Source organism: Cynoglossus semilaevis, chromosome 11, assembly GCF_000523025.1.
Source record: "Cynoglossus semilaevis isolate Cse_v1.0 chromosome 11, Cse_v1.0, whole genome shotgun sequence".
Taxonomy (NCBI): Eukaryota; Metazoa; Chordata; class Actinopteri; order Pleuronectiformes; family Cynoglossidae; genus Cynoglossus; species Cynoglossus semilaevis.
In genome coordinates this window covers 15,035,908-15,048,730 of record NC_024317.1, presented here as the reverse complement: position 1 = coordinate 15,048,730, position 12,823 = coordinate 15,035,908, and the positions used below count along the sequence as shown (strand labels likewise).

Below are 12,823 nucleotides of genomic sequence, written 5' to 3'. Positions count from 1 at the left end.
TATATATATAGATACATATATATGTATATATATATATATATACATGTACAGTATATATATATATAGATACATATATGTACATATATATAGATATATATATATAGTTATAGTTTTTACAGAGAGTACTTTCAATATGTATGTCTTTACTGTGATTTTTTTACTATATGCATGTTTGTTTTCAATGATCAGGGGGAGGAAACCTGCTCCAGCACTGAGACCACAGACAAACCAGACAGCACAGGTCCAGGTGAGACCCACAATTCTTCAGTGATGTAGAGATGTATTTAAACATTTAGCTCGTTTGTAGAAGAACCTGTGAATGATTCCCGTTACTCTGATGTTAATTATTCACTCTGATGTTAATTATTCCACAGACTCCCAGTCTTCCACTGACATCCGCATTCAGAACGGAACGCTTGTCACAACGACCACAACAACAGGAACAGGAACAGGCGTGGCATCGCTGCATGTGGTCCAGGCCCGACCCGTCTGGCCCAGTGGCCCCGCTTTAACGGCACGTGTACGTCGGCTCATCACCGCCTACCAGAGATTCACGCTGCGGCGAGAACCTCTGCTCAGGAACGACTTCCTGCTTCACGACAACCTCGTCAGCATGGGGATGGCTGGAGGCGGCGCCTCGCACAGTCACCACGCTGGTGGATCACAGCAGTGGCAGCTGAGTGAGGAGCTGAGGAGGTGCTCTGTGGTCAGCGCAGAAAATGATCCGCTGTTTCTGGAGTGGCAGAGAAGGTAACAGTGCTGAGATGCTCTTACTGTAAAAACCAAATATTATATTTTATCTGTTATTAAGTAAAATTGTACAACAGGATTTAAATCAGGGCAGCTGCAAGATTGGTAACTGATCTATGAAATCAAACTAAGGACAATTGAACTGCATTTCTCTTGTAGATAAAATCATTTTTTATTACATTTTAACATATTGTATGCCGATTATCAGTGTTTTATACAATGGTTTCATTTCTCCTCAGATGGACTCGTCGAGAGCAAGCAGACTTTTACCGCACTGTGTCGTCGTTCGGGGTGGTTTATGACCCAGAGAGGAAAACCTTTGACTGGTCCCAGTTCAGAGCATTGGCACGACTGGAGCGGAAGACGGACGAGAGTCTGGAGAGATATTTCAACTCCTTTGTCAACATGTGCAGGACGGCCTGTAAGCTGCCCCCGAGGAAGGAAGAAGGTAGTGTTACCAAGTACTGAAGGACGGATTCTGTCAGATACTGAGAGACAGAGACATGAGACATGACAGTGGATATGACCTGCTGTTGTTCTTTGTCTGTCCAATATTTGTAGTGTTTCCATGACTTTATGTTCAAGATGCGATTATTCTTTACAGACAGAATGAACAGAAGGAACATTACAATATAGATTATACACAATTAAAAAAAGAACAGCATGTTTAACAAATCTTGAAAAAGATAATTACATTTAGAGCTCATTGGTGTTCAAGTTTAAAATAAATAATTTGAGTTTGAGGTAGCCCGTGGCCTAGTGGTTAAAGGTCTAATGGAGTATACAACAAAATGTGTCCTTTTGATTTTAACTACAATCAAACTTCAACTGCTCTCAGCAAAATACCTGATAGAACTGGTGATTCCTACACACACTCTAGCACTGCAGGGGCCGACATTCAAACCACAACCGATCTTTAAACCACTGGTCCACTTCTTCACCTGCAGATCTAATTGTCTTCCTAGTGTTGACCGTTTTTTGATGAAGGCTAATAATGAACATCTTCTCACACCAGGGTTGGTGGATCCCACACTGTTGGTTGAACCTCTGACAGAAGAGAGAGCAGCGCGGACTTTGTACAGGATTGAGCTGCTGCGCAAAATCCGAGAACAGGTGAAGAACTTTGAAGAGAGGAATTTACACAGTCCTCTGCTGTGAGGTGTTTATGTTGAATGTATTGAACGGATTTTTTCTTTTGGTTAAATCAAATCTTCAAAAACATATTTTATTTTCCTAAAACTTTTGTCTCTCGACACTTATGTTATAATGTATTTCATTGGTCTAGACTCTTTAGTTGGTATTGTTGTTATAAAGGTAGTTAAACAGTTAACTATCAGTTTATATTTTATCTCTTAATGTGAGTCCTTTCCCTTTTTCTTCCTCCACCTCTCAGGTTCTCCGTCACCCATTACTTTCAGCCCGCCTCCAGCTCTGCCGTCCCTCCCTGTACCTCCCAGTGTGGTGGGAGACGTGCAAGCACGACCGTGACCTCCTTTTGGGGGCAGCACACCATGGTTTGAGTCGAACAGACTTTTACATCCTCAATGACCCCCAGCTGAGCTTCCTGGAGGCTCACAGGAACTACGTCAGGGGCCAGCACCCTCATATTCACCCTCAGTCTCATCACCACTCGTCCCTGGCTCCTCATTCTGGCTCCCTGTCCTCCTCCTTGTCTCACACATCTCTGTCCCACCCTCACTGCTGTCTGTACGATTCGGGCCTTAGTCAGCACTCACCCCAGCCTCCAGAATACCCTCACCAGTCTTCCCACCACCCGCAGCATCACATTGTGCCTCCACCTCCTTCTACCTGCTCCTCTCACCCACACCTTCAGCCTCCACCTCTGGACACCAGCGATTCTGCATCTCCAAGCCTGGGAATAGTATCTGGATCACGGAGAGATTTCCTGGACAGTCCTCACCTGGAGGATCCCTTGGAGCTGAGTTCTCTGCAGCACGACATGTCCACCGACCCCCTCCATGGAGGGAAGACGTCCAAAGACGCTCTCAACGGTTTCCCCTTTAACTCGGCAGCAGGAGGTCAAAGCATGCTGAACTCGTACGGTGTAGGAGGAACCGATCTGGACTCTAAACTGAGGAGTGATGTCCTGGTGGGGGAGCAGGGCTCGTCTGAGGAGACTGGGCTGATGGCACCGTCGGTGGAACTGGACAGGTTACAGGTATTTACTGTTTGTTCCTGTAAAATAATGAGCTGGTGTTTTTTACAATAAGACAATAACTGGTTTACAAGAATTGTTACGTTTTTTTCTCTCTGGCATGGAAAATATAAATATATATTGAGATTTTTTGACTTGACCAGCATTTATTAATTATGTGTGTTAATTGCAAACTGTTTTTTATTCTATCAGTCTATTAAAATTTAAAATGCAGACAAAATTGTATGTTAAAAAAAGCTGCTTAAATTCCTACAAACTGATGTTGTTACACTGAGGTAAAACAACACATCTCACTGGCTGACCAGTAACTAGCTGATGTTCTTGAGTACATATATTTGAAAGTATCCCATCAGTACTAATGCTGTTATCTGTATCCTTACATTCCATAGTAATGTAATTGTGTTTTTAGGCTCCATGGGATGGTACTGACCACTCCAGTCCTGCTCACCACATGTTCAATGAGTCTGACCCCATCCTTGGCCCCTCTGCTCTGGAGACTGGTTTCCTGGAGGAGGAGGATGAGGAGGCACAGGGCAGAGACAGGGAAGGGGAAGAAGGAGGAACTCTGGAGGAATGTTTGGGTCTCCCACCTTCCTCCCCCTCCCACCCATCAGCAGGAGATTCTGTTGAGCCACTGTCCTCGAGTTACATGCTCTTCAAGGTCAGTCTTGTTCAGGTGGAGACACTGTTATATCACGTCAGTTCCACACTCACCTACGACTCTGTTTTCTGTCCAGGACATTGGTGTGAGTGAGGAACCCAGTGCAGATCAGACAGACCTGTCAGCCAGCCCCCCTCCTCCTTACGTTCCCCCTCCTCCTTTCTCTCTGTCTGATATCACCACGCACGATCCTCAGGACAGGCTGGTTCAGTCTGACGTCACTGAGAGCCTGTCCAATCCGGTGGATGAGGAGGAGGACCAGGAAAGAGGAGCTGGGTTCCAGTTTGATGACAAGGAAGAAGAGGAGGATGGAGAGTTCAGGGAGGAGAGCATGGAGCACAGTGTTCAAAAACTAGGCAGTCAAGGTTTGGAGAAAGAGCAACACGACGCATACCAAGGTATGATGGGAAAAAAAGACTGTAGTCATTTTAAGGATTTTAACTGTCTTTTAAAAAGATGTTAAATATAGGAAATGTATTTTACGTACCAGTTTCAACAACTTTGGAATGTTTATAATCTGACTAAATCTGTCTTTGTAGATGAAAATTTGGAAGAACTGAACCCACACCTGGACCAGAGTGAGGGTCTGCAGGAACAGGAAGAGAAGATGGAGGTCTCAGGGCATCAGAAATCCACAGAACAAGGAGAACAAAAGACAGACTTTTCCCAAGATGTGCATCATTATCTCGGGAAGATGGATCAGTGCCCAGCGGCGATTGAAGATCCCGGAGAAGAGGAGGACAGGATGATCATGTACCAGACGGATGACGCAACCACGGTGGAAAACTCTACAGAATCTGGAGAGTTTCTTCAAGTGAGAACCGCTGTGGAACGGTCCAGTGGGGATGATTTAATGGAGCACTCAGAGCTTTCAGATCAGCTGGATGAAGTGGTTGAAGGTCAGATGGATCACGTCCCTCTGACGGAAGTGCCACTGGGTCAGTCAGGTGTTGAAATGGAGATGAAAGATTCCAATGCCAAAGATGGTCACATGGATCTGGACATTTACTCTGAATGTACTCAATCTTCCTCTGGACTTCCTGCTTCTTTCTCAACTGTGACATTTGTATCGAAGCCTGATGAGATCTTCACACAGAGCGGTGGAGGAGAGGACAAAACTGACGGTGTCACTGATCCAAATTCAGGTGAAGATTGCAAGAATAAAGCTCAGACAATCCTGCATGTTGAGGTCAACAACGACAATCTTCAACAGAATGAAATTATAGTTGCCTGTGATTTATCTGAGATCGTCAGCGACTCAAAACCCTCTGATCTATGTGTTCCTCTACCTTCACCAGAACCTGACCTAGAGCAGAAACCACTGCCAGCAGATCTACCAATCAAGTTAGAGGAGACCAAGATGGAGAATGTTGAAGAAGCGTTGCCCATGTACCCTGACAGCTCTGTAGTCAAACATGAAAAACCTCTTTTTGACCCCCAACGGACAGACGACCTGGTGACCAAAGGTGAGCAGATAGATTATCCTCTGAGAGAAGAAGAACTGGAGTGCAAACCTGAAGATCTGAGCCTTCACATTAAATCAGAGAACTTAGACAGTAAAGCAGAGGTTCTTCAGTTTGCATCCTTCTCAGATGGATCTGAAGTCAAATCTGAGGCCAAACCAGTGGCTCTGTGCTTCACTGCATATCCACGTGGACCAAAATTTAAAAATGAGGCAAAACCAGAAGGTTTTATCAACACAGCTTTTCATGACTCCATCAAATCTGACACCAAACCAGAAGGTCTGGAGTTCGCAGCCTACCCAGACAGCTCTGAGGTCAAACCTGAGGCCAAGTCAGGCCCGCTGGATTTTTCAACTCCAACTGGAATAAAAACTGAGTTGAAGCAGGAGCTGTTGGAGGCCGACAGCACCGTCCTCACCCCGAAGCTTGAGCAGACGGATGGGCTGGTTGACTCCTCAGAGAGCCTGGTGGAGAAAGGACAGGTGAAGGAGGAGAGTCCGGTGACCTCAGGTACGGGTGTTTTTTAAAGAATTCAGTAAATGCTTTAATAGATTCACAACATAAAACCATCATTCTATTTTATTAGTGCCTCTGGTGGAAGGTTACGCAGACAGCTCCAGGTTCAGGTCTCCCATTTCCATATGTGAGATCCCTGATGGCCTCCATGATGCCAGGGAGCCGACCATCGCACAACTCTTGCAGGAGAAAGCACTTTACTCCTTCTCAGAGTGGCCAAAGGTTTGTATTGTCAGCTTCGTCCTCTGAAATGAATGTTAAGGCTTAAATGGATGACAGCGTTATACAGAGAAATGAATACCACTGTCATCTGTATAGCATTCTAACAATTAGCCTCACAAATATGATATGGTAACTTCTTAGCAGTTTAAACTTATGGGTTTAAAGTTATCATGGAAAATGTCAAATTATGTATGTATTATGGAAGTCATTAAAGACATAAGTCTCACAGGCAAAAATAAAACAGTCAAAACAAGTTAAAATAAGTAAAATAAAAATGAAAACAAACTTGGTTTAAGGCACTTAATCAAATCAAATAAATGAGACCAAGATCTCAAGTGTCAGTTAAGTCAGTAACTTACTCAACCTCCCTTGCCCCTCTCCCACAGGACCGTGTGATCATCAACCGCCTGGACAACATATGCCACGCCATCCTGAAGGGGAAGTGGCCTTGTCCTGGGGAGCAGCACGACTCACTGGGCTCCCTGCCCACGAACCCCTGTCTTTCCAACAGCTTAGCCCAGCATCACCACCACCACCAACGGACAGGATTCCTCCCCTCCACTTCAGCCTCCTCCATCACGGGGCAGGCTCGAGTTCAGCAGACCACTCCTGGACTGGGCTTCTCCATCCCGCCTCCTCTCACTAGAATACCCAAGGTGAGAACATAACAGTAGCTTAGAACTGATGCACCAGCTGACGGACTCCCACATTTTTGTGCATATTTATGTATGTGTCATCTGTCTACATTGATATCCACTGTCTGACACAGATTATCTCAGGTCTAAACCGGTTTTAGTTTAAATTCTACGTCATAATGAAGAGGTGACACAGTTTCGTTTTGTTGTTACTCAATGTAAAGTTATATATTCATATTACTTTTATACAAATTTTACCAAGGTTAACATGATACTCACAAGGTAAGACACATTATTGAAAATGTCACCCAGGGTCTGGTAGTAAATTAGGGAATTAGGAAGCGGCCCAGTAGAACAGCCTACATTTTAGGATGGCAAAAAGTCAAGTCAAAACCTTAAAACTTTAGCTTCAAATACTAAATGATTTTTATTTTTCATTTGAACTATCAAACTGACAGTTCAACTTATTTTTGGTATAAAAAGAACAGATGAGTTAACTATGGATGAACATGCAGTTTACCATGATTAAATATTTTAATTGATTTAATTCTTTAGACATTTTATTGAGGGATTGATGATTCAAAATTATGATACTAAACAATAATTAACAATTAATGTTAGTCCTGACTCTTTTGACAATAAGCAAAAAAGAGAATAAATAAAATAGTAAAGGTTTTTAAAGTCACATTCACACATTAATCAACACTGTGTTAAGGTTTGTAAACTCGTTATTTACCTTATTTTTGTGGTAACTAAAAAGTACATATTGACCTGCCAGTATACGTAAGTGTGTGCATGCCTGTGTGTGTGTTTTTGGGTGTGCGTGCCTGTGTGTGTGTTTTCACTCAGCCTCCACTCTGTTTTGTCTCGGTCCACGTGTGTGTTTATTAAAGCATTCATCTTTCTCCCATCCTTGTCTACCCCTCACCCACCCTATCCACCCTGACAGTACATGCCACGGGGCAGCGCGTGTGGGCGCGGAGCTTGGCGCCTCACCTCCTTGCCTCTCTTACAGGAGAGACTCGTGGCTCCTCCTTTCCTTCCTGAGCTCAAACGTGCAGGAGGAGGTCGCAGGTCTTTTGACTACGAGGCTGTTGCAGCTGCTGCCAAGGCTTTAGCTGGGAAGTCAGCCCCGCCCGGCCACACAGCTGCTGCTGCTGCCAGCTCCAGTGGTGAGAAGGGGCCGGTGGTGGCTCCGCCTTCTCATCGCTCTGGTGCCATGTTGATCAACGGTTGGCAAGAAGCAGCCATTGATCTAACTAAGTCGTCTACAGAAATAAGCACTACCAGTGGCTCTGGGTCTGCTGAGCCGGTGGTTGCACCAGGAGGTGATTCTGGCAGCGGTCACAAGCTGCCTCCGCTACCTCCCATCACTGCACCACTGCCTGGTTCAGTGGGAATTGACATGGCAGGGATACTGCAGGCGGGGCTAATCCATCCTGTAACGGGGCAAATAGTTAATGGGAGCCTGAGGGGAGATGACTCCTTGAGGAGAAGGAGAGGAGGAAGGAGAAGAAACGTGGAAGCACTCTATTCTGAGTTCACCAAGAGCCGAGGACTGCACGTTCCTGAGACACAGGTGGGTGGAGGGAGGAGGGCCTTCACAGTGTGAGGCCAGTTTAAACTGTTTGTGCTTCATCCTGAAAGAGAGAGAAGCTGCACTTAATGGGGAAAAGTCTTTTTAACTGAACAGGAACATTTTAGGAGAAAGGTAGCGCTGTTCTCTCTTATCCAAGTGTTAAAATCCCTGCATCTCTGTGTGTGTGTGTGTTGTTCTTCGTCTCACCTGCAGGGCCGGATGGAGGTGATCAGTCACTCCTCTGTCTCCTCTACCTCCTCGCCGTCTCCCTCACCTTCAGAGAGACCTGTAGGTCCACCCACTCCATCCTCTTCTTCTACTCCCACTCCAACACAAACGCCTCCGCAGCCAGAGATTGTAGCCATCGACCGAGAGGCCGCCAGCAAAGGTCTGATGGAGTGGCTTAGGCAGAATCCAAGCTACAGCATGGACCTGCCCGCGTTTGCTCACGTGCGTAATTGATGGTTTTGTTCACTGTCTTTACTGCCTTTTTGTACAGGCTTGGTTGGAGAGTTGACTAGTCTTCAAGGAGTTCCCAAAAACCTCCCGAGGACTCTGCTCCTCCTTAGTTGTTAGTCCTGATCTTATTCAGACAAACTGTAGTTACCGACCACACTGTGCCGTTCATTTTATTGAAACATCTTTCAAACCACATATATGTGTTTTGACAGTTAAGTTTCTCACAGCATTACATTCGTTTCTGTGTTTGATTGAATCTTTATCTTACTGACTCCCCCTACAGTCTGGAGCAGGCCTTTTACATGGCTTCATGGAGCGTCCTAAACAACGGAGACATCGCTGTAAAGACCCCACCAAGCTGGACATCAGCACTCTGACCGGGGAGGAGAGGGTTCCTGTCGTGCACCGAGGAACGGGACGACGGGTAAACACACTCACGGTCACTTAACCTGCTTTTAATAACTATGGAAATTAGTCAGTAAAAATTATAATCTTTGTCTCAGTTGCAGCTAGGTGGTGCTGTGGTGCAGTAACCTCTTCAGCCATGCTTCAGTAAAAGCTGAAAAAATAATAATAAAACTTTGTTTTCATTCTCTACTTTGCAGCTTGGTGGCGCCATGGCTCCAGCTATAAAAGAGCTCTCCAGGTGGTTGGATGCCAACTCAGAGTATTATGTAGCTCCAGACTGGGCTGATGTGGTCAAACACTCTGTGAGTCTCTGCGCCAACATCTTTTTGTTTCTGATTCATTTGTAAAAATTATAAATGTATTAAACTTTACGTTTATGTTTCTTCATATTGTTCAGGGTTTTCTTCCTGAGGGAAAGTTCTCCCGCATATTGACTGAACCCGTCAACCGAGACCCCAGCGCTCGGCGTCGAGGCCGCAGGCCGCGCAATGAGATGCCTAAACCGCTGCTGCCCGTCTCTGATGCCTCCACCTCCGGCCTTGGCCCCACCCTCTTTATGAACGGTGGATTAATCGGGAGCATGGACTCGATGGTGGCCATGCAGAACCTGCGTGGTGGTATTCCGGGCATTCCCATATCTGGAATCATGGCAGCTGGATTTCCTCATGGTTTCCCTGTCCAGGCGGGAGCAGCAGGAGCGTCAGCAGAAGACGCTAAAAACGGACTCAGCATGTTGCCTATGATGTTGCACGGCATCCCGCATCCACACGGGGGTGCCATCTCACAGCATGCTTTGTTCAGCGTTGGTGCAATGATGGCACACACTCCACCTCCTCCTCCACACACTAGCGCCTCTTCCGCCTCATCCACATCCTCTTCCTCTGTAGTGTCTGGGTCTAAGGTTACCATGACGACGACAGCAGCACCGACATCAGAGGCAGCCAGCCCTTCATCTACCACACCTGCAGAGAGAGAAGGAGCCACCTCCGAGAAAGAGAGGAGCCAAGAAGACAAAGGAGGAGAGGAGGTCGGCAAAAGGCCAGGAGGAGTGGAGGCAGAAATCATCAGCACCTCCACCACCAGGCCCCACCTGGGACCTGCTCATCTCACAGCCAGTACCAGCAGCCATCTCACCTTCAACCCCTTCCTGATCCCAGGAATGTCCCACGGTCTATTGTACCCTCACATGTTCTTACCACACGGGGGCATCATGGCGCTGCCTGCCATGCCCCCAGGTGTTGTTGACGGTTCCCCGGGGAGCCCCAAGAGGAGGAGGAAGAAGGGGCGGGAGGAAGGGGTGAGAGAGGAGGAGAGAGAGAAATCAGCAACGGGAGACTCGGAGGAGATAAAAAGTACAGTTAAGGCTACTTTCACCTCCCACCCCAGCGTCTCCTCGTCCCCCACTTCCTCCTCTACCTCGGCTCTGGACCCAGGCCCGCCTCCGACTGAAGAACCCCAGACTGGGCTAGAGAGCAGAGAGGTCGGGCGTTCAGAGGGACTGGACTCCCTTGATCTCCCTGAGGGGGCAGTAGAGGGGGAATCTGTGGGAGAAACCAAGGAAACAGTAAGTGAGGAGAAGCAGGAAGCTGAGGAGCAGAGACAGCTGAAAGAAGAGGAAGCATAGAGGAGCTGCAGGAGGAGACCAAGTGCAGAGTACAGAGAGACAAACAGCGCCCCCTCTGTCCTCGTCGTTGCTTTTTACTCCGCAGAGCAACACTGTAAAGTTTGTGCCGTGTCTGTCAGTAAATGTCCATGTAAAGACTTTTATCATGACAATGACTAATAATAATGATGACGATGAAGATGATGATGATGAATATAATCAACTTGGTCATGTTAAAATACCAACTCTCACCCCACCTCCTCATTCTCTCCTTGTATACAGACAAGTGTAAAAAAATTCTTCAGTGTATTCTCCCCTTTCATTCTACATCAAGAGTCACACACACACACACACACATACTGGTTCAAGACGATCAGTTTGGACAAAGGTTGTGGATCTGAGGTTGGACATGACTAGTCCAGGTCACACCTCTTTATCACATCTAATTTTTCAACAAAATTTAGGGAAACACGAGAAGCTTGAGACAAATGTTCATTACAAACATCACTGTCAAAACAATCAATCAACAATCAAGGTTTTCCAAGAAGAAAGACAACAATCCTGGAAGGATTTTAAACTATTCTTTTTTTTTTTTACTTTCATAATGTTCAGCAGAAAGACAACAGTTTTTCTCTTTTTTTACACTTTTAGTGTGAATTTGGTCAAACCCATAACACTTCAATTTTGAGTTCACATAAAAGTGTTTTTAAAACATAAAAGTTCAGCACAGCTGTTCAAATGATAAAAACCAGGAACGTTTTTGTCGAGAAGTACACATTTTTTTGTTAACTGAATTAGGGAAACCATTAGTCTGTTATTATTTGAACAAAATAGTTTATAATATGTATATTTTATTTTTATTATAATTTCACTACAATCTTTTCTGTGCCGACGCTGCTAAAAGTTCTCCGTAAGAAGTGAAGCCAGTTTAAAAACTGGAAACTTTCACTTTTTAAACCAAATCATTTTAGTTAACAAGCGATTTTTCTCAGATCGTGACACAATTGCACTTTGGAAGGACATCTCTGAGGAGATGGCTGTAAAAAAAGAAGCAACCACAGGGGGCGGGAGCAGCCAGATTGTAGCGGCTTTTGTTCAGAGATAATGGAGAAAAAAGAAAGGATTTTTTTTATTTCCCCCTCCAGATCACATTTACTTAGTGACTCGGTTTAACAGTGGCTCATTTTTTTTAACAAAAACAAACAAACAAAAAAAACCTGACCATCACAACAATTATTTTAATTTTTATTATTTTCTCCTTTTTGCCCATTGTGAGATTCCAACACTGTCTGTGCCATGTGTGCCAGCTGTCCACTGAAAGGGAAGGTTTGTGTTTGGGTTATTTGTAATGATGATGAAGATCAGGTCACGGGAGGAGGAGGTACAGAAGGGGAGGGCGGGGGCACCAGTTCGCACTCTTGTGTAAATCTATATCCCTGTATATTACTGTTTTGTATGTGCATCGTTTCTTTTTATCATCTTTTTGGCTCTTTTCTTTTTTTGCAAAAAAAAAGAAAAAAAAATACTTGACATATTTGAGGAGGTTCAACATGAGGTTGGTCCCAGTGTTTCTGTAGGTACTGTACATTTGATGGATGCAAGAGGCTGGTTTTTATTCACAACAGGGTCTGTGTCTGTGACTGTTTATAAATGTGTGTGTGAGTGTGTGTGTGTGAGAGAGAGAGAGACGTTCCTGTTTGTAAACTCACACCTTTGGTTTTCATACATGAAAACATTATTTTTGCACAGTGTCTTTTTTGTGTTGAAAAAAAACTGTGTGTGACAATATGGAAGTGAGTGTGTGTGAGTGTGTGTGGCGTTTGTCCATGTGCATGCATGAGCACACACACTTCTCTGTTATGCCTCTGTTTCTGTCTCCAGGTCACATTTCTCATTGACAGACGAAACAAACCATCGTCGTTGCCTTGGTCACACATTTGTGGCTCCGTGTAATTTATTTGACTTTTCTTTTTGCCAAACTTTCACCAAATACGACTCTGTTTTTCTCTCTGTTTCCTTTTGTATTATTAAAAAGTCAAAGGCCTTACTCACGTCGCTGGTGTTTGTCCACAGATGTTCTGTTCTGTTTCGTTCTGTCCTCTGAGGTGAAACGCTACGATGTCGCCGTCGTGTTGGGCCTCGGTGACGTGTGTTGAAGGTCAAGGGTTCACTCCTCACATCAATTGTGGCTTAAAGCACAAATGGAGACAGAACAAAAAAGTGATTTCTCTGAAAGGCAACTCCCGGATACTAAGATGGTGAGTGAAAAAAATGTTTTTAATTTAATCTAATCTCCAATACTGTTTCATGGTAAACGAAATATTAGAAACATGCTGCCAAGTGAATATTTT

General features: G+C 45.0%; 1 protein-coding gene across 1 annotated transcript in view; it reads left to right on the top strand.

Moving 5' to 3' along the window:
* The window catches only part of chd6 (chromodomain helicase DNA binding protein 6), a 43,868-nt gene extending 31,349 nt beyond the window's left edge, over positions 1-12,519 (top strand). Inside the window, 15 exon segments of the mRNA XM_025059910.1 lie at positions 190-247; positions 375-750; positions 990-1,198; positions 1,766-1,863; positions 2,144-2,929; positions 3,336-3,587; positions 3,664-3,985; positions 4,127-5,560; positions 5,637-5,788; positions 6,175-6,444; positions 7,373-8,002; positions 8,216-8,452; positions 8,745-8,885; positions 9,067-9,171; positions 9,267-12,519. Coding sequence (XP_024915678.1) covers positions 190-247; positions 375-750; positions 990-1,198; positions 1,766-1,863; positions 2,144-2,929; positions 3,336-3,587; positions 3,664-3,985; positions 4,127-5,560; positions 5,637-5,788; positions 6,175-6,444; positions 7,373-8,002; positions 8,216-8,452; positions 8,745-8,885; positions 9,067-9,171; positions 9,267-10,493 — 6,297 coding nt within the window. The 3' untranslated portion in view covers positions 10,494-12,519.
* Positions 12,520-12,823: the final 304 nt, after the last annotated feature.